This window comes from Culex pipiens, chromosome 3, assembly GCF_016801865.2.
Source record: "Culex pipiens pallens isolate TS chromosome 3, TS_CPP_V2, whole genome shotgun sequence".
Classification (NCBI taxonomy): domain Eukaryota; kingdom Metazoa; phylum Arthropoda; class Insecta; order Diptera; family Culicidae; genus Culex; species Culex pipiens.
In genome coordinates, this window is record NC_068939.1 from 164,895,816 (window position 1) to 164,916,920 (window position 21,105).

A 21,105-nucleotide genomic window follows, 5' to 3' on the forward strand; every position below is an offset into this window, starting at 1 on the left:
TAACATCCAGAATAAATTTGCACAATAAACATGTTATTACATCAAATCTCTGAAAAGTTACAACAATTTTAGTGTAGAGAAATTGCAAATTTAAAAATTCTGTGATATTTAATCCATTTTCTTCCTACTACTACTTAAAGTAATTTCAGGATGACAAATCAAAAGTCTTGAGTTGGTTTCTAATCTTAGTTTATATGTAGAAAAAAATACGTTGAAAAATTATTGAACATTTCACAAAATTTTGCTAAGCGACTCAAGTGTATTGTCGAATAAAAATTTTGTATTTACGGTGTTCCAATACAACAATTTCCTACGTAAACGGCATGGCCAAACTCTTAAGTGCTCGGATCGGCTTAAAATTTTCGGGATTCCGGGATTTCTCTACCCAATATAGTTTTATTTTATAAATAATTTTTGTTAGGTTATTTGGGTGGTTCCTGCCACGTTAGGGTGGGCCATAAAATGGCAATTTTAACGATTTTGCAATAAAAACATTTTTCCAAAGCCATAAATTGGCATTGTTTCAACCAATTAAAGTCATCCGGTTTGTAAAATAAAAGCGACTAATTAGGCTTTCAAGGAAAAATACGCATGAGTTCAGTCGAAACGGCATTTGACAATGATTTAAAAAAATACTCAAAATTGTCATCTTTGAACCACCTTGACGCGGCAGGAACCACCCTAATAACCTAACAAAAATTATTTATATAATAAAACTATATTGGGTAGAGAATCCCGAAAATTTTAAGCCGATCCGAGCACTTAAGAGTTTGGCCATGCCGTTTACGTAGGAAATTGTTGTATTGGAACACCGTAAATATAAAATTTTTATTCGACAATACACTTGAGTCGCTTAGCAGAATTTTGTGAGATGTTCAATAATTTTTTAACGTATTTTTTTCTACATATAAACTAAGATTAGAAACCAACTCAGGACTTTGATTTGTCATCCTGAAATTACTTTAAGTAGTAGTAGGAAGAAAATGGAATAAATATCACAGAATTTTTAAATTTGCAATTTCTCTACACTAAAATTGTTGTAGCTTTTCAGAGATTTGATGTCATAACATGTTTATTGTGCAAATTTATTCTGGATGTTATTGCTAAAAAAACAGGTAAACAGTTTTGATAAACACGAATAAAGTTGATGTTTCAAGAAGAATTTGAAAAAAATTTGGAAAAAACATATTTTGCAGCTATTATTGAACCTGACGACAAAGATTAACATTTTTCCATGATGTAGGATATTGAAGACATGTTTAGGGTACTCGAAACCGAAGTTTTGATGAAACGAAATGAAAAAAACATCATATTTTCATCAATTTATTCAATACTTTTTCATGATTTTAGCTCAAATATAAAGTATAAAAACTTCAAAATCAGATAAACCCAATTTTTACCGATAGATTTTTTTGAAAAACAGTTTCCCTGACTCGGGACAGTCTCCCCAACAAGCTCCAGAAAGAATTACCGAGGTTCAATCAAGTTTTATAAAAATAACCTTTAGACAAGCCGTGAAAAGGGGAAATCGAGCTGAAAATATTCCAAAGGCCATTTTTTTAACTCAAGAATGTAAAAATTTCAAAAGAAAGGTATACGTTTTAATGTTAAAATAATTCCTATTTCAAATAAGCTCAAAATATGACAATATTTTTTTTCACAATTTGGCTGATTGTGATTTACAGCCAAATTAACGTGAAAATTACTTATAGTTGGACATTTTTTTAGTCTGGAAGGTATGACTTAATCTTCATTTTACAACGGTCCAAACTTAAAAATGTTTTTTTTTTTTTGAGAAGCTGTTCTAGAACTCCTTTAACTTTCTGCCACTTGAGCGCCCCCTTCTTTGATGAAAAAATAAATTTAGCATTAAGTATGAATTTTCAAAAACACTTCAGTAGAAATATTCATACAATTGACTTTGGCGCCCCTAAATATATTTTTTTTATTTTTTAAACCAAATTATCTAGTTATTTGTAACTCTATTTTATAATCCGGCGCCCTTTCTGTTACAAATATCTATTGAGGATGTTATAGCTGATATGACAATTTTGTACTATCTAGATTAAATTTTCAAAACAACCTATCCCTCATGGGTTTCCTATGCAGATAGGACCTTTTGAAAATTTAATCGAGCTATCATCGATTTCGGCGCCCTTGGCGGTCGCCAACCGCGCCAACCCCTAGGTACGGCGCTGATTACCATCATTTTAAAAATAAGATTATTTAATATTACGCCCTTTTGAAATGTTAGAGAGCTGAATCTCAGCAAACAGCAGTCCAATCAACTAAGTTTTATGCTTTACGAAAATGCCTTCTGGAGTATTTGGTGAAAGCTATTTCGTAAAATCGCTATAACTTAATGATAACTTCTGATGGTTACAAGCAAACTCCTTATGTCAACATATTTAATTTTTTGTAATTGTCTGCTCTACAACTTTGTAAAACATTGTTACACTCAAAAAATAACCCTGCAAAGTTAGAAAAAAAATATATTTTTTTTTAAATGATAATTTTTGTTCTAAATGAAAAAATGACCATTCTGGGTTATTATGGGTTAGATTCGAAAAGTACATTAAATTTCCCTTAAAATGACATGTTCAAAAAAAATGTAAAGTTGCGTAACGGAAAAGGGCAGAGTTTTTAAAACTTTTTTGGTGTTTTTTTTTGATGAAAGATACATTTTTTCGGAATTCTGAGTACGCCATCATATCTGACATCCAATTTTACATAAAAGTCTCTTTGACACCAAATTTCTATCTCAAAACCGTTTCAGGCTGCAAATTATTGAAAAACACCTGTTTTTTCGCATGTTCAATTATGAAAGAGGGCGTACCACCCCTCCGTCACGAGATATCTAAAAAGGGACCTCGAATTTTGATCAGAGACTAAAGTTACCCTTTAAGACAAAGTTTCACGCAAATCGAAGAGGGGTCGGGGCAACTTTTCCCGATTTCGTGTGAGTTGGTAGAGAATTACCCAGATGTAATATCACCATGATTGCTTTACTGAAAGTTATCAAAAAATCACACCAAAACTCACTGAACCAAAAATTATCATTACGTTTTTCTCTCTCTCTCTCTCTCCGATTTGCAGGCATAACGTCGATCACGACGCTGACGGTGCTGTCGTACGAGCGGTTCTACCTCATCAGTCGGCCGTTCTCGTCCCGGAGCCTGTCCCGGCGGGGGGCGCTCGGGGCCGTCCTGCTCATCTGGTGTTACTCGTTTGCCTTAACCTCGCCGCCCCTCTTCGGGTGGGGTGCGTACGTCAGCGAAGCGGCCAACATCAGGTAAGAAACGATGACGACGAAGATATCAATTAGGGGGTCCCGTGGGCCAGATTATTGGGGTCAAGGGGGGGGGGGGAAGGGTCAAAGGGACCGTTGTGCTTCGTCAAGTTTATGGATGTCGTTAATTAGGCAAAAGTTTGGCAGGTCACGGCTTTTTCCATTTTTGCCAATTTAATCAAAATCTGCAGGACGGAGCGAGGCATCGATTTGGAAAATTAATTTGGACGGAAAAAAACTTTTCGAGTAATTTAACAAAGAATTTCTCATTTGATTTAAATTTGCTGATTTCGGGCTGAAACATATGTTTTTATGATTCTGTAGCTGTAGGTGCACTTAACAGTTGTTGTTTACGCTTAGCCCACCCCCCAATCAGGGTTGCTGAAAGCAAATTTAATTAGGACATCCTACCGAGCGAAACTTGCCCTCCGTCGTGTTCTGTTCATCATATTGCGCAACGTGGTACTTGCCTTTTCTACGGGCTAGAGTCCTCCAAGTTATTAGCTTTTCGCGAGTTTATGACAAACAGACTTTCACATTCTGTTTAAGGAAGTTGTTTAACTTCAAATAGGAAAAAAATACACTTTCATCTAAAAAATTTCAGTTAAAATCAGAAAAAATCCTGATACGTCCATTTGTCTCTGGATTCACCTCGTTGCGATGCATACAACATCAGATTGCAATTCTACCGCCAACGGATAGGATTACACCAAGGATTACATTGTCAAAGTTGTGCCTAAGTGATGCTGTTTGCTGTTCCTTAGACGTACGCGAGCTTTTGCGAACGAGAGAGTGTGTGCTGCCTCGACATGTGACAGAATTTTGAGTAATCTAGGGTACGTTATCCATTAGTGGACCCCTTTCCTATAGTGGACCCTCTGAAGGGTTTTTGATGAAAAATTCAATAAAATCACAATTTCAAGCGTGTTGTTGTCTACAAATCTTTTATTTGGCATGTTCAGCATCATTTAAAACAATGTTGACTGACATTGAATTGTCCTTTTCACCAAAATAAGTGTTTTGAGTTCGACATCTGAAATCAGCCATGGCCACTAGCATTTTCACAACAAAACTGCATTTATATTTTATGATTGAATTAACTATCCAATCATTTTTTGACTGATTATTTAACTTCAGCAAGTCGAAATAATGTAAGTTTAAGGAACTTTACTAAAATAAAGCGAAGAACTGCTCATTTTCGAGCAAAAATTATGGGGGTCCAATATAGGGCAATGAAAATCCAAACTTTTCCAAAAGTGGACCCCTGTTAATTTAACCTTCAAAAATGAAGAAAACTGTGTATTTAAGCAAAAGTTTCTCTTAAACATACAATAAATGCTTGTTGTAATCAACCTAAACGCATATTTTTTTCAATTATGAGTATAAATATAGCTGTTTTCATGTTAAAAGTACCAAAAATGCTGAAGCCGTAAGAATTTATAATTAATCAAAACTGTAGTTAATTGTACTTAACTGAAGCACCATAATTGCAGTTTGAAACGATATTTTAAAATAATAAATCAATAACAATACATTTTTTTTAAATAAACATGTAAAGTTTTATCAGCAACTGTAAACAAATCTATGGTTTAGTTTCGGTCAACCATTTATTTAATTAATTTGGAAAAATTTGCATTAAAATTACTTTTTTGAATTGTTTTTACGTTTACAGTGGTTTTTGAAACGTTGTGTTTAAATGTTTGTTAGGTTTTTGTTGTTGTTTAAAGCCAAATTTGTTAACAAAGATGAAAAGTGAGCAAAATCCATATTTTATTCATCATATCTATCATTAGACCTACACCATGCATCAAAACATCAAATATCGCTTAAATTTGGTATAACAATACCAGTTTGCCTATAGTGAACCCGGGTCCCCAATCGGATTATGAACCCGGGTCCACTATAGGGGGTCCATAACAGGCAAAAAAACCTTTTTTTTTCATATGGCTTTTTTTCTGCTCAAAACAAATAACTGATGAAACAAATAGTAAAAATTGTTCAAAAGACTTCAGATTTCATTGTTTTGTACAAAGGGTTATGAAAAAGTGATTAACATTTTAAAAATTTGTGAAAAATGTCATACGGCTCTACTAAGGAGTCCACTAATGGTTAAAATACCCTATTTGATTTGAAGGTTTTAAATTTAGTGCATTTGGTGCAGGACATTTAAAAAAAAGTTTTTTTTTTCTACTTATACAAAATGGTAATTTCTGATCGAAGACATCAATTCGGCTAAGTTTCCACGTGGTTTATGGATTGCACCTACACGGAAACAAAATTGACAAAACTTTAAATAAAATGTGTACCAGCCTTGGAGGATTTAAAATCTAGTAACAGAGGTATAATTTTTAAAATAAATTTAAGTTGTTGAGCAAATCCAGCCCAAACATGAATTTTTCAGGTACTTTTTTCTCGACCCTCTCCGATTTCAATGAAACTTTGTAGACATGTTATCCTACGCTTATATAAGCCATTTTTGTGTATATGGAGCCAGTAACACTCGAGAATGGCATTTGAGAAGGGCGTAAGTGTTTTAAATATTTTTGTTTTTCGTAATTTAAATATTGCTGTATGGGCTCTTACAGCCCATACATCAAATTGAAATGTGGTCAAATTCAAACTTATGGGAAATAGGACGAGCTTTCCGGTAAAAATATTTTCGAGACTGATGACAAATCAAATCTGTCATATATAAATTGCCAAAAACCATCAAAAAACCTATTTTTTCAACATTTTTATTTTTTAAACCGCTGTAACTTCACAAGGATTGGACTTATGACAAAGGTCAATATAGAGACTTTTATGTAAAATTGTCTGGAGAATCGACTCTCGCGTTCGGTTTTTGAAAATTTTGATGTTTAGAGCACTTTTGAAAAAAAAACAGTTTCCTTAAATGATTTTTGTATTTTTTTAGGTGAGTTGCTCCATCCTGCATTTTTCGTTAGTCTTTTTGTAACATCTTAGGCTATTTTCACAAAAATTTTGAACGAAAAAATATTTGACTTTTAAACTTAAAAAACAAAAAATCTCATAAAAGTGGAGTGTTTTTTTCTTTCAGTGTATTTTTCCGAAAAGCCCGTCAAATTTCCTACGAGTTTGTCTTTGACCACTTTTCGATACGATGCAACGGCTTCGAGATACAGCAATATTTAAATTACGAAAAACCAAAATATTTAAAACACTAGCGCCCTTTTCAAATGTCATTATCGAGTGTAACTGGCTCCATATAGACAAAAATGGCTTATATAAGCGTAGGATAACATGTCTACAAAGTTTCACTGAAATCGGAGAGGGTCGGGTACAACCGATTCCCTATTTGACATGGAATTGCTCTGTTGGAAAAATCGATAAAATTGTGGGTCAATATTTCAATACAAAGATATTAAATCAAATTAACAGTCGATTAATATGAGAATTTAATATTGAATGCTTGACCCTTTTAAAATATTAAGCATGATTCCAAAAAAACATAATCTTTTTTTAGAAAATATTTTTAAAAAATCATTTTTCATCATTGAAAATTGGTCCATTATTTGCTGAGATTTTTGCATTAGAAAATGTGGGAATGTTTGAATGAAACCTAAAAAACTTCAATTTTCTTTTTGTTCTCTATAGTTCCAAAGCAGCGTTTTTTTGTCCCATGAAGCATATCATTTTTTTATATCAAACTATGCAAATACTCCTTTTTTTTTGTTTTTGTAAAAAAAAAATATTCAAAAATCGATATAAGGGACCATCCATAAACCACGTGGACACTTTTTTAGGGATCTGTTACCCCCCTCCCCCCCCCCCCTCGTGGACAATTGTCCATACAAAAAAAACTTGTTTTATGTATCGTGGACCATCACCCTATTTAAAGATTTAAAGATTTAAAGATTTAAAGATTTAAAGATTTAAAGATTTAAAGATTTAAAGATTTAAAGATTTAAAGATTTAAAGATTTAAAGATTTAAAGATTTAAAGATTTAAAGATTTAAAGATTTAAAGATTTAAAGATTTAAAGATTAAAAGATTTAAAGATTTAAAGATTTAAAGATTTAAAGATTTAAAGATTTAAAGATTTAAAGATTTAAAGATTTAAAGATTTAAAGATTTAAAGATTTAAAGATTTAAAGATTTAAAGATTTAAAGATTTAAAGATTTAAAGATTTAAAGATTTAAAGATTTAAAGATTTAAAGATTTAAAGATTTAAAGATTTAAAGATTTAAAGATTTAAAGATTTAAAGATTTAAAGATTTAAAGATTTAAAGATTTAAAGATTTAAAGATTTAAAGATTTAAAGATTTAAAGATTTAAAGATTTAAAGATTTAAAGATTTAAAGATTTAAAGATTTAAAGATTTAAAGATTTAAAGATTTAAAGATTTAAAGATTTAAAGATTTAAAGATTTAAAGATTTAAAGATTTAAAGATTTAAAGATTTAAAGATTTAAAGATTTAAAGATTTAAAGATTTAAAGATTTAAAGATTTAAAGATTTAAAGATTTAAAGATTTAAAGATTTAAAGATTTAAAGATTTAAAGATTTAAAGATTTAAAGATTTAAAGATTTAAAGATTTAAAGATTTAAAGATTTAAAGATTTAAAGATTTAAAGATTTAAAGATTTAAAGATTTAAAGATTTAAAGATTTAAAAGATTTAAAGATTTAAAGATTTAAAGATTTAAAGATTTAAAGATTTAAAGATTTAAAGATTTAAAGATTTAAAGATTTAAAGATTTAAAGATTTAAAGATTTAAAGATTTAAAGATTTAAAGATTTAAAGATTTAAAGATTTAAAGATTTAAAGATTTAAAGATTTAAAGATTTAAAGATTTAAAGATTTAAAGATTTAAAGATTTAAAGATTTAAAGATTTAAAGATTTAAAGATTTAAAGATTTAAAGATTTAAAGATTTAAAGATTTAAAGATTTAAAGATTTAAAGATTTAAAGATTTAAAGATTTAAAGATTTAAAGATTTAAAGATTTAAAGATTTAAAGATTTAAAGATTTAAAGATTTAAAGATTTAAAGATTTAAAGATTTAAAGATTTAAAGATTTAAAGATTTAAAGATTTAAAGATTTAAAGATTTAAAGATTTAAAGATTTAAAGATTTAAAGATTTAAAGATTTAAAGATTTAAAGATTTAAAGATTTAAAGATTTAAAGATTTAAAGATTTAAAGATTTAAAGATTTAAAGATTTAAAGATTTAAAGATTTAAAGATTTAAAGATTTAAAGATTTAAAGATTTAAAGATTTAAAGATTTAAAGATTTAAAGATTTAAAGATTTAAAGATTTAAAGATTTAAAGATTTAAAGATTTAAAGATTTAAAGATTTAAATTAAGATTAACCTTAAATTGATTGATTTGAATGTTTCCGGAATCAAGCTGATTGCTTTCATTCGATGAACGATCATTAATTCCCCATCAAAGGCATTTTCGAGTGAAAACGTCCCTTTCGAGCTACACCAACTTCCACGTAAGCCCTTTTAATCGTTTATTAATCCTTGTGGCAAAGCTTTTAAGCATCCATCCAAAGAGGCTCCACGAACAACATCGGAAAACACCCCCAGTTGGTGTCAATTTTACGATGCATCGTTTGGCCACAATTTAAAGTCCATCGTTAAAAATCCCCCATTGGAAATAATTTAGTGACTAGAAATGGTTTTTTTAGCATTCTTTGGCCACAGACGAATGGTAGAAGGTAAACATAAGGATTCAATAGGGATGGTTTTAAAACTGTAGCTTAAAGTTTTCAATTTTCCAGGAAGTAACGAGCTGTTCAATTTTAGCAAATAAAAAGTTAGTTTAGCAAATAAAAAGTTACAACCGTAACGAGCCATTGTTCTGCTCCCTCCAAAACGAAAACTCTTTTTGACATGTGCAACACGTGTTTTACGACATGGTTTATACATTGTGCGCTGCTTTTTACAGTCCCAACAATCGTTTCGGCGAAGAAAGGGAAGCGGATTATGGGTGGGAACATTTCAGGATTCTTAATTGGAATTTCGAGCTCACGTACGCAGCGTGTGAGAAGTTGCTGGCTGTTGATGCACGTGCCACACAGATATTGGCAGGCGGCGGGTTGAGATCCGGAATCTCCGAATTCGTAGGAATGTGGGTTGTTCGTGAAGGTATTATAACACTGACTGAAGATTTTCCTTGAACAATTTGCATAAGAAATTTTTTGAACTTCTTTTTGAACGGGGTATGTTTATGATTTTGTCACTGATTGTACATATTTTGATATTTCAGATGCTTTTTTTTAATTAACATAAATTACGAGAAATCGTAGCCTTTTGTTATTTTGAAACATTGTATAAAAAGACATGTTTTCAATAATTTGCAGCCCGATTTGATGGCGTACTCAGAATTTCGAAAAAAAAGTATTTTTCATCGAAAATATACACAAATATTTTCAAAAATTCAGCCATTTTTGTAAATTTTTTTGCTCCTTTTTTTACTTCAATTTCATTTTAAAAGAAATTTAATGTACGTTTCCAATCTGCAATAACGTAGAAAGGTCACTTTTTCATTTAGAACTGTTTTTTTTTATTTCAAAATTTCGTATTTCTTCTAACTTTGCATTTAGAGTGTGTAATTGTAAACTTGTAGAACAGACACTCTTAAAATAACCCTGCAAAGCAAGAAAAAAATAAGAAACTTAAAAATGAAAAACAAACTTCTCTTCTGTGTTCATGCAGATAAAATAGCATGTCATAACATAAATTCCAGTCAGCTAACGAAAAATGGCAGAATTTTTGAAACTATATTTGATTTTTTTTTCGATGGAAAATACGTTTTTTCGGAGTCACGAGGTATCGAGATCTGGGACAAAAATTACCCCTTAAGACAAAGTTTCATGCAAATCGAAGGGTGGTCGGGACAACTTTTTCCAATTTCGTGTGAATTGGCGGAGAGTTACCCAATTATCAGCAGTTTTGTTTCTATTTCAAAATTTTAAATTCATGACAAAGAGCTTTGTCACAACGGAAACTGCAGAAATACTAAAATTTTATCTCGTTTTCGGTCCACATTTCCAAAATCTCATTTACCAGAAGCTCCACTGTCAAGAAACCATTTTTTGAATAAATCACTCCGTCGGTCTAGATTAATTGTTTCCTTTGTAAAGGGACCCGGGCAGACGGTAATAACAAAATTAATAATATTTCAATAACAAATCCTGTTAAAATAACAAAAAGTGTTATTATTTTAACCTGAAGTTCAACTTCAAGAAGAAAAAATAATAACAGTTTCTGATAAAATAACCAAATTTGGTATTGAAGTGATATTATATTGAAAATGTTTAATAACACGCCAATAAGAGGAAATGTTATACATTTCAAAAACTCTCCTAATAACAAAATTTGTTATTCGTTCGGTATACTGACTTAGAAATAAAATTACCACAAATCGCACAAATGGAAAAGTTTCTAAGTGTCCATAACACAATCTGTTATTATTTTTTCTTTTGTTAAATATGTTTAGATCTTTGGGATAATTTTGTCTAATTTCGTCGGGGTCAATATTTTGGCCATGAAATGGGGTCCTTAAGCTAAAATTATTCTAAAAAGTTGAAATTTTGGAAGTTGATTTTTTAAATTATTTGATATACCCCCTAAGGGACTTTGCTAAAATTGGCTAGAACTATGGGATAATTTTGACCAATTTCGTCGGGGTCATTATTTTGGCCATGAAATGGGGTCCAAAAGCTAAAATTATTCTAAAAAGTTGAAATTTTGGAAGTTGATTTTTTAAATTATTTGATATACCCCCTAAGGGACTTTGTTAAAATTGGCTAGAACAATGGGATAATTTTGACCAATTTCGTCGGGGTCATTGTTTTGGCCATGAAATGGGGTCCAAAAGCTAAAATTATTCTAAAAAGTTGAAATTTTGAAAGTTGATTTTTTTTAATTATTTGATATACCCCCTAAGGGACTTTGTTAAAATTGGCTAGAACTATGGGATAATTTTGACCAATTTCGTCGGGGTCATTATTTTGGCCATGAAATGGGGTCCAAAAGCTAAAATTATTCTAAAAAGTTGAAATTTTGGAAGTTGATTTTTTAAATTATTTGATATACCCCCTAAGGGACTTTGCTAAAATTGGCTAGAACTATGGGATAATTTTGACCAATTTCGTCGGGGTCATTGTTTTGGCCATGAAATGGGGTCCAAAAGCTAAAATTATTCTAAAAAGTTGAAATTTTGAAAGTTGATTTTTTTTAATTATTTGATATACCCCCTAAGGGACTTTGTTAAAATTGGCTAGAACTATGGGATAATTTTGACCAATTTCGTCGGGGTCATTATTTTGGTCATGAAATGGGGTCCTTAAGCTAAAATTATTCTAAAAAGTTGAAATTTTGAAAGTTGATTTTTTTTAATTATTTGATATACCCCCTAAGGGACTTTGTTAAAATTGGCTAGAACTATGGGATAATTTTGACCAATTTCGTCGGGGTCATTATTTTGGCCATGAAATGGGGTCCAAAAGCTAAAATTATTCTAAAAAGTTGAAATTTTGGAAGTTGATTTTTTAAATTATTTGATATACCCCCTAAGGGACTTTGCTAAAATTGGCTAGAACTATGGGATAATTTTGACCAATTTCGTCGGGGTCATTGTTTTGGCCATGAAATGGGGTCCAAAAGCTAAAATTATTCTAAAAAGTTGAAATTTTGAAAGTTGATTTTTTTTAATTATTTGATATACCCCCTAAGGGACTTTGTTAAAATTGGCTAGAACTATGGGATAATTTTGACCAATTTCGTCGGGGTCATTATTTTGGTCATGAAATGGGGTCCTTAAGCTAAAATTATTCTAAAAAGTTGAAATTTTGAAACTTGATTTTTTTTAATTATTTGATATACCCCCTAAGGGACTTTGTTAAAATTGGCTAGAACTATGGGATAATTTTGACCAATTTCGTCGGGGTCATTATTTTGGCCATGAAATGGGGTCCAAAAGCTAAAATTATTCTAAAAAGTTGAAATTTTGGAAGTTGATTTTTTAAATTATTTGATATACCCCCTAAGGGACTTTGCTAAAATTGGCTAGAACTATGGGATAATTTTGACCAATTTCGTCGGGGTCATTGTTTTGGCCATGAAATGGGGTCCAAAAGCTAAAATTATTCTAAAAAGTTGAAATTTTGAAAGTTGATTTTTTTTAATTATTTGATATACCCCCTAAGGGACTTTGTTAAAATTGGCTAGAACTATGGGATAATTTTGACCAATTTCGTCGGGGTCATTATTTTGGTCATGAAATGGGGTCCTTAAGCTAAAATTATTCTAAAAAGTTGAAATTTTGAAAGTTGATTTTTTTAATTATTTGATATACCCCCTAAGGGACTTTGCTAAAATTGGCTAGAACTATGGGATAATTTTGACCAATTTCGTCGGGGTCATTGTTTTGGCCATGAAATGGGGTCCAAAAGCTAAAATTATTCTAAAAAGTTGAAATTTTGAAAGTTGATTTTTTTTAATTATTTGATATACCCCCTAAGGGACTTTGTTAAAATTGGCTAGAACTATGGGATAATTTTGACCAATTTCGTCGGGGACATTATTTTGGTTATGAAATGGGGTCCTTAAGCTAAAATTATTCTAAAAAGTTGAAATTTTGAAAGTTGATTTTTTTAATTATTTGATATACCCCCTAAGGGACTTTGCTAAAATTGGCTAGAACTATGGGATAATTTTGACCAATTTCGTCGGGGTCATTGTTTTGGCCATGAAATGGGGTCCAAAAGCTAAAATTATTCTAAAAAGTTGAAATTTTGAAAGTTGATTTTTTTTAATTATTTGATATACCCCCTAAGGGACTTTGTTAAAATTGGCTAGAACTATGGGATAATTTTGACCAATTTCGTCGGGGTCATTATTTTGGCCATGAAATGGGGTCCTTAAGCTAAAATTATTCTAAAAAGTTGAAATTTTGGAAGTTGATTTTTTAAATTATTTGATATACCCCCTAAGGGACATTGCTAAAATTGGCTAGAACTATGGGATAATTTTGACCAATTTCGTCGGGGTCATTGTTTTGGCCATGAAATGGGGTCCAAAAGCTAAAATTATTCTAAAAAGTTGAAATTTTGAAAGTTGATTTTTTTAAATTATTTGATATACCCCCTAAGGGACTTTGTTAAAATTGGCTAGAACTATGGGATAATTTTGACCAATTTCGTCGGGGTCATTATTTTGGCCATGAAATGGGGTCCTTAAGCTAAAATTATTCTAAAAAGTTGAAATTTTGAAAGTTGATTTTTTTAATTATTTGATATACCCCCTAAGGGATTTTACTAAAATTGGCTAGAACTATGAAATAATTTTGACCAATTTCATCGGGGTCATTATTTCACCATGAAATGGGGTTTCAAGCTAAAATTAATCCGATAAATTAACTTTTGAGAGTTCTTTTTTTTTAGTTTGTTATATTCCCTAACGGAATTGATTTATTTATTGAGAATTTTTGAAGTGTGAATAACAAAAACTGTTATTATTTTCACAGAGCCAGGAAGTCGGAGCTGACGTTGAAGTTCGAGCTGGAGTGTGACCTCGGAGACTGCATCGGATTCATCTATTTTTCAGCAACTTTTACTTGGAGTCGGAATCTGTGAAGTCGGGTATTTTTGGAGAGCTAAAGTCGTCGTTGACGTCATATCCTGCATCCAGAGTCGGAGTTGTCTTCAAAGTATGGATTCAAAGTCGCTTGGAGGTACCCAACTCTGCAGCCCTGACTAGTACAGAGGAGTTATGGCAACTGCAGGTTTATTTGCAAATTACAAATAAACCAAAACAATAACTTTTTTTGTTATGGAGACATACCAGTTCAATAACATTTTTTGTTATTATGCTGCTCCACCTCTCCGCACAAAATAACAAATCTTGTTATTCCTTCATGATTCCGTCTGTGTTATTGGTTTGTTATTGCAATAACAACATAATAACAGTTTAAGTTATTCTTCGAACAAATCTTTGTTATTGATTTTTGTTATTTTAACAACTAATCCGATCATCCCAATAACATATTTCGATCTTCTCACAAAATCAAAAACTGACCTTCCCAAGTTATTTCCGTCTGCTCGGGGACCATCCATAAAACACGTTGACACTTTTTTGGAAATTTTGAGTATTTTGAAAAAAAAAATCACTTGCTGTCGAAATTAAGGAAAAAATTATTGTACGATTGATACTCATATTTAGGGTTAGTGAAATTTCACGATTTCGCGGACAGCGTAAAATCCGCGAAATTTTATGTTTGTATGAAACTGTAATGATATTTCTCAAAATTATTTATCAAACTCAAATAGGAATAGTAATAATTTTATGAACTACTGTAGAATTAAGCGAGGTAATACCCTGGTTTAATTACTAATATAGGGTTAGGGATTTTGACGATTTCGTGGACGGCGTGAATTTCGTGAAATTTATCTTTTTTTTTCAAATATTTTTTTTAATAGCAAAATAATAAATATATCGTCCAAAAAGACTAAAGACTAAATTTTATTAGATTTCAATTGAAAAGCTTGATGTAAACCATTTGAAGAATTGTTCCGATTTTTTCAGTATGTTAAGAAACTAAATTCAGTAATATTTTCATTCGCTGTAATACAAATTTTACTGCTTTTTTATTTGAAAGGTTTAATAGTATAATTTCAAAAGAAATAAAAAGGATCAATTTTTTTTTATTCGAAATAAAATGAAGAGTATTTTTTATCATTGAAATCACCTTTCAAAAACATTTCAGATTTTTCTCTGAGTGCTGTTTAATTTTAACGATATTTGATTATTTGGGAGGATGATTCCCGTGAAAGATAAAAATACTACTTTTTTTTGCTTTCTGTTCCCATTATGAATACAAATTTCGATTTAGCTACAAATAATATTGTTTTTGCCTACTGATTTTAAATTTAGTTAGTGAAAAGTGAGATAATAACCTAAAAACATGTTTTCAATGGGCTAAATATAGCAGGAAATTCATATTTTTTACTCATTTTGGCTGGACAAGATTGTAAAATCTTGCTTTGACATTCATGAAATAAAATGTAAAATGATAAAACAGAAGCAAACCAACGAAAACTTTTTAGCTTCATTAGTCGAATATAAAAAAAAAGCAGTTCAGTAAATGAGACTACGCATGCCCTACATTTGTTTCGAAACATAATAGAGCCAATTCATAAAACAGGTGGCAACTTTTTTGATACTGAGGAGATTTTTTGGGTCACGTTCAAATTTAGTGAAGATTTTTTAAGTTTATTAAAGAATAATACATATAATGAAGCATAAAAAATAGTTTCTGTGATTTAAACATAAGATTTAAAGAGTTGTTTTAACATTTTTCACGTTCCGTGAAATTTAGTGAAATTGAGGTCCCCGTGAAATTTGCACTAAGCCTACTCATGTTGCAATAAAACAAAATTTTAAATTTTTCAAAAAAACCTAGTTTAATGAAAGCTTTAGTATTTTCCAAAAACATTGCATTTGCTATCAATATCTATAAAACATTCCCAATCATTTGAAAACCATATTAAGGAAACTTAAAATATAAGTACTTTAAAAACATTTTTGTGAATATTGTGAGTACTTTACGCAATTTCTATCGATATCTATGAGAAATTCCCGATCACTTTGAAATGTTACAAAACATTAAACGTTTATCTTTTTTGATATGTGGTCTACAAAAATTGTTTTTAGGTTTTTTTGATAGTCATACTATTGAAAACATAAAAAAAAATCCGATCAATTGATACTCGTACTTAGGCTAAGTGCTCAAACATTGTAAAACTTGAAATTTTGCGGACATATCACGAAACGTGATGTTTTTTTTTAAATTAACCTCATTCTATTTTTTCTTTTTAATTTGCTTAAAATCTGTAATATTTTTTTAAGTATCAATTTTAAAGTAAAATAATTGTCACCATACAATACGTACGTTCAAAAATTAATGGTCTGAGAAATGAATATTTCCACGAATTTCCACCCGCGAAACGCAAATAATAAAATTTCACTTGTTGAACGCCAGCGTGCCAAATTCTACATCAAGGTTGCAGTGGGTGGGCGTGTAATCGAGCTCTTTCACAGCTGGCTCGATTGCAGTGAGCTGACGTTTTTTTTCTATTTCGACAGTAATGAAGTCGTTAAAAATCTGCGAGCATCTTTCACAACCGCCAATAATATAGGGTTTAATTTGGAGGAAAATGAAGCGTGCCACTTCTAAATTCGCGTCTCTTTTGCGAAAGTGAAGCAAATTGGGCATTAATTATGTTGCGGGTAAAAATTTGATGATTTTGACTAAATTTTTAGGCGAGAAGGAAGAATTCAAAATGACTTTGTTTATTCAGGTAAAAAGCACAGCCCTAATCTGATTAGGGCGCGACGAGAAAATTGGAAAAGGTACTTCAATATTTGCATAATGGAGACACTTTTTTTTTTGTTAGGTTGTGAACGGCAACAAGTTTCGTCACTTTACGATTATACGCCCAGTAGAATTTCGAGGAAAATGTGAGCATAACTTGTAGCGGCTGGCACGTCCTGTTGCTGCCAACTTTGTTATGACGGAGTGGTTGAAAGTGTATTTTACAGCTCTCTGCAGATTCCAGCGCTATAGATGTGTTATGATGGAATGAATCTCTGCTGTTTTAACCCTCAGCACTAAAATTTTGAAACATTGGGAAGCCAATTTATTTGAATGTTAAAAAATCGAGAACAAACATTTCTTGTAAACATAACAATACAAACAATCAAGGGTTAACACCAATTTTAACCCTCATTCTCTTCCACTCCGACAGCTGTTCCGTCAACTGGGAAACGCAAACCCTAAACGCCACCACCTACATCATCTATCTGTTTGTGTTTGGCCTGGTGGTGCCCCTGACGATCATCGTGTACAGCTACACCAACATCATTGTCAACATGAAAAAGGTAAGAGGACCAATTTTGCATGAGTTTGCTGAAGAGAAAAAAAAATCAATTAAAAAAAAAAGTACAGTCATGCAAAACCGAGCACTGAGTTTATGAGATTTTGGCTATATGGGAGACATTGAATATAATCATATGAAAAATCATGCAAACATCATAAAATTATAGTGTTTTGGAATCGGGATGATGGCAATTATAATTACAAGCCAATTTCAAAAATACGTAATTTTCCTGCATTTTGAAAATGCAATTTTAATCTCTAAAAAACACCTAAAAATAATTGTTATTGCAATATGGGTATCAAATGATTGGATTTTTCTCCTTACATTTCGAATGTAATACCATTTTTTATTGAAGATACTCAACATTTTCACAAAACTACGTATTTTCCAAAAAATATACTGAATTTCAGTTTTTTACAAAATTGGTATCAAATGATCGGGATTTTTCATACATTTTAAATGTAATAACAACTTATTTTGAAAATACTAAATTTTTTCAAAAAACTACGTATTTTTGAAAAAATACTCAAAGTTTCAGTTTTTCATAATATGGGTATCAAATGATTGGGATTTTTTCATACATTTAGAATGTAATTACAACATTTTTTTTTCAAATACTCAAAATTTTCACAAAACTGCGTATTATCGAAAAAATTCTCAAAATTTTAGTTTTCACGACATGGGTAGCAATAACTAAAAATTGGAGTATTTTTTCGAAAATACGTAGTTTTGTGAATATTTTGAGTATTTTCAAAAATGTTGTTATTACATTCGAAATATATGAAAAAATTCCGATCATTTGATACCCATATTGCAACTAAAATAATTTTGAATATTTTTTCGAGAAACATGGCATTTTCAAAATGCATTCGATTGAGTATTTTTTTTAGAAAAAAAGCTTTTGGTGAAAATTTTGAGTATTTTCAAAATTTCGAGCTCCATATCCATATTGTAAAAAACTGAAATTTTGAGTATTTTTTCTAAAATACGTAGTTTTGTGATTTTTTTGTGTATTTCCAAAAAATATTGTTGTTATATTCAAAATTTAGGAAAGAATCCCGATCGTTTGATACCCGCATTGTAATAACTGAAAATTGGAGTATTATTTAAAAATAACGTAGTTTTGTGAAAATTTTCAGTATTTTCAAACAAAATTGTAAGTATATACAAAATGTATGAAAAAATCCCGATCGTTTGTTGCCCACATTGCAAAAACTGAAATTTTGAGTATTTTTTCAAAATACGTAGTTTTGTGAAAATTTTGAGAATTTTCAAAAAATGTTTTTTTTTTATTCGAAATGTTTGACAAAATCCTGATCGTTTGATACCCATATTGTAAAAATCTGAAATTTTGAGTATTTTTTCGAAAATAATTGGTTTTGTGAAAATTTTCAGGTTTTTTTTTTAAAAATCGTTATTATATTCAAAATGTATGAAAAAGTCCCGATCGTTTGATACCCATATTGTAAAAACCGAAATTTTGAGTATTTTTTCGAAAATACGTAGTTTTGAGAAAATTTTGAGTATTTAAAAAAAATGTTGTCTTTACATTCGAATTGTATGAAAAATCCCGATCGTTTGATACCCATATTGTAAAAAAATGATTTTTTGTGTAATTTTTCCTAAAATACGTGATTTTGTGAAAATTTTGAGTATTTTCAAAAAATTTGTTATTACATTCGAACTGTATGAAAAAATTTCGACCATTTGATACCCATATTGCAATTAAAATTATTTTGAATATTTTTTTTAGAAACATGACATTTTCAAAATACAGGAAAATACGTATTTTTGTGACAATTTTCATGTGATTATAATTGCAATGGATAGCTGCCATCATGCCGATTCCAAAACACTGTAATTTTTTTATGTTTGCATGATTTTTCTTTTCAGTTATGCACTGGACCTTGCTTAAGGGGTTGCATACATGTAAATCGTCAAAAATGTCAGCGGTTGGTATGAGCACACATTCAAACTTTTTTTAAATCTTTTTGCAGGGCATTAAAATATACATTTTCATCTATTAACAAAATAAATATGAAGACATTTGGATGTACCATTGCCGAGATATAGCTATTTTAAGTTAGCAGTTTCAAAAAACGGGTGCCAAGATATCTCAAAACTGCTTTGACCAAATCGGCTCAAAATGTTGGTGAAGACTCGTTAAACCGGTCCTGTGTGCATGAAAGGCCGATTTTCAAAAACGTAATTTAAAAAAAGATAAAAATATTTTTATGTTTTTCATATAAAAAATCGTCAGTTTTTCAATCCCATCTCGAGATATCGTGGCACCCGTAAATCAACTCGGTGTTTAGAGAAAAACGCGCACAAAGTTTGACAGCTCACTTTGCGCATTGCAAAATTTGTGAACTTAAATCGTCTCTTACTCACTTTAATCATGAAATATCTTCATGAAACTTTCCGGAGTGATTGAAAATAATATTTTAAGTGGATTTAAAAAACTTTCTGTAATATGAAATTTTGTATTTGGTTTGGTATACATAACATTGAAGTTTGGAGCACCCTGGAGCTCGGTACAGACCTTCAAAGTTTGGCATTTTTTCGAAAAATCGGTCCCAGCAAAATCAAATGGCGTCTCGGGCGTCGCGAGGCGCGACGCATATCTTTTTTGCCGGGACCGGTTTTTCGAAAAAATGCCAAACTTTGAAGGTCTGTACCGAACTCCAGGGTGCTCCAAACTTCAATGTTATATATACCAAAAGATGCGCAAGGATCTGGCCTACACGCCAGTGATGTTTTTGGTAAACGCTTCAGTGGCCAAAATGCCTCAAAAATTGACATTTTTGAAAAAATCTTTTTTACGGGTTAAATCCCATCTAAAATTGAAGGGCGGAGCGCCAGCTCCTGTTACGTCCAATCGAGCTCATATTTGGGATTTGGGCTCAGTATGCCCACCGGAACAAACCCCTGAATGCCCGCCAAAAAGTCATTTTTGTTACACTCTAATGTAACCCTTTAACCAAGGCAGCTGAACGAATCAAAACCGGGCAGTGCAAAACCGAGGCGTGCAAAACCGGGGCATAACTGTAGCACTTTAATGCTAAATAAAAAAGGTTTCAATTTCCCATACATTTCAGAACGCAGCCCGCGTCGGCCGGATCAACCGGGCGGAGAAGCGAGTCACGACGATGGTGGCCGTAATGGTGATCGCCTTCATGGTGGCCTGGACGCCGTACTCGGTGTTTGCCCTGGTGGAGCAGTTCGGACCACCGGATGTGATCGGACCTGGGTTGGCCGTGTTGCCAGCGCTGATCGCCAAGTCCAGCATCTGCTACAATCCGATCATCTACGTCGGCATGAACACGCAGTTTCGGGCGGCATTCAACCGGGTTCGGAACCACGACCCGGGCGACTTGGCCAACACGACCACCAACCAGAAGGAACTGACGCGGAGCAGTCGGGACGTGGCGGTGGACTGCAGTTTTGACTTTTGTCGGAAGAAGAACCGGCTGAAGATGAAGCTACACAACAGCATCCACCGGAGTGCGGCCATCAAGGCGGGTCGACCGCCGTCGCCACATTCCGAAAGCGAACGGAGCAGCAGTGGGGCCACCCAGGAGCGATCGACGCGGGTGCAGACCATGCTGAACGCCACCGTTGACTCGAGGTCAATTAGTGGCAGCACGGCCAAACTGATGAAGTCCGACTTTGAGCTGTCCGTTATCAACAGCGGTAAGTCGATCCTTATTAAATCCAACACGTTCCGGTCGAATCTGGTGTAACGAAGGGCTGCTTACAGGATCCCTCGGGTTAGATAGGAGGACGCATGGTCGGATTGGGCAGTCGACTGAATCGATCATAGTGTAGTTTAAATTACTGTTGAATTCTAAGTACTTCTCCTAAATTTATTAAATGTAGCAAAAAATATTCCCAGCGTATTTAT

General features: G+C 31.8%; 1 protein-coding gene across 2 annotated transcripts in view; it reads left to right on the plus strand.

Moving 5' to 3' along the window:
* LOC120419504 (vertebrate ancient opsin-like) overlaps positions 1-21,105 on the plus strand; it is a 55,742-nt gene extending 34,637 nt beyond the window's left edge. The window contains exons 3-6 of one of the 2 annotated variants that reach the window (XM_039582206.2): positions 3,097-3,292; positions 17,070-17,202; positions 20,300-20,894; positions 20,950-21,105. In XM_039582206.2, the coding sequence (XP_039438140.1) occupies positions 3,097-3,292; positions 17,070-17,202; positions 20,300-20,894; positions 20,950-21,029 (1,004 nt within the window). In that variant the 3' untranslated portion in view covers positions 21,030-21,105. The remainder of the gene's footprint in view (positions 1-3,096; positions 3,293-17,069; positions 17,203-20,299; positions 20,895-20,949) is intronic. The other variant, XM_039582211.2, reaches the window with a different exon arrangement.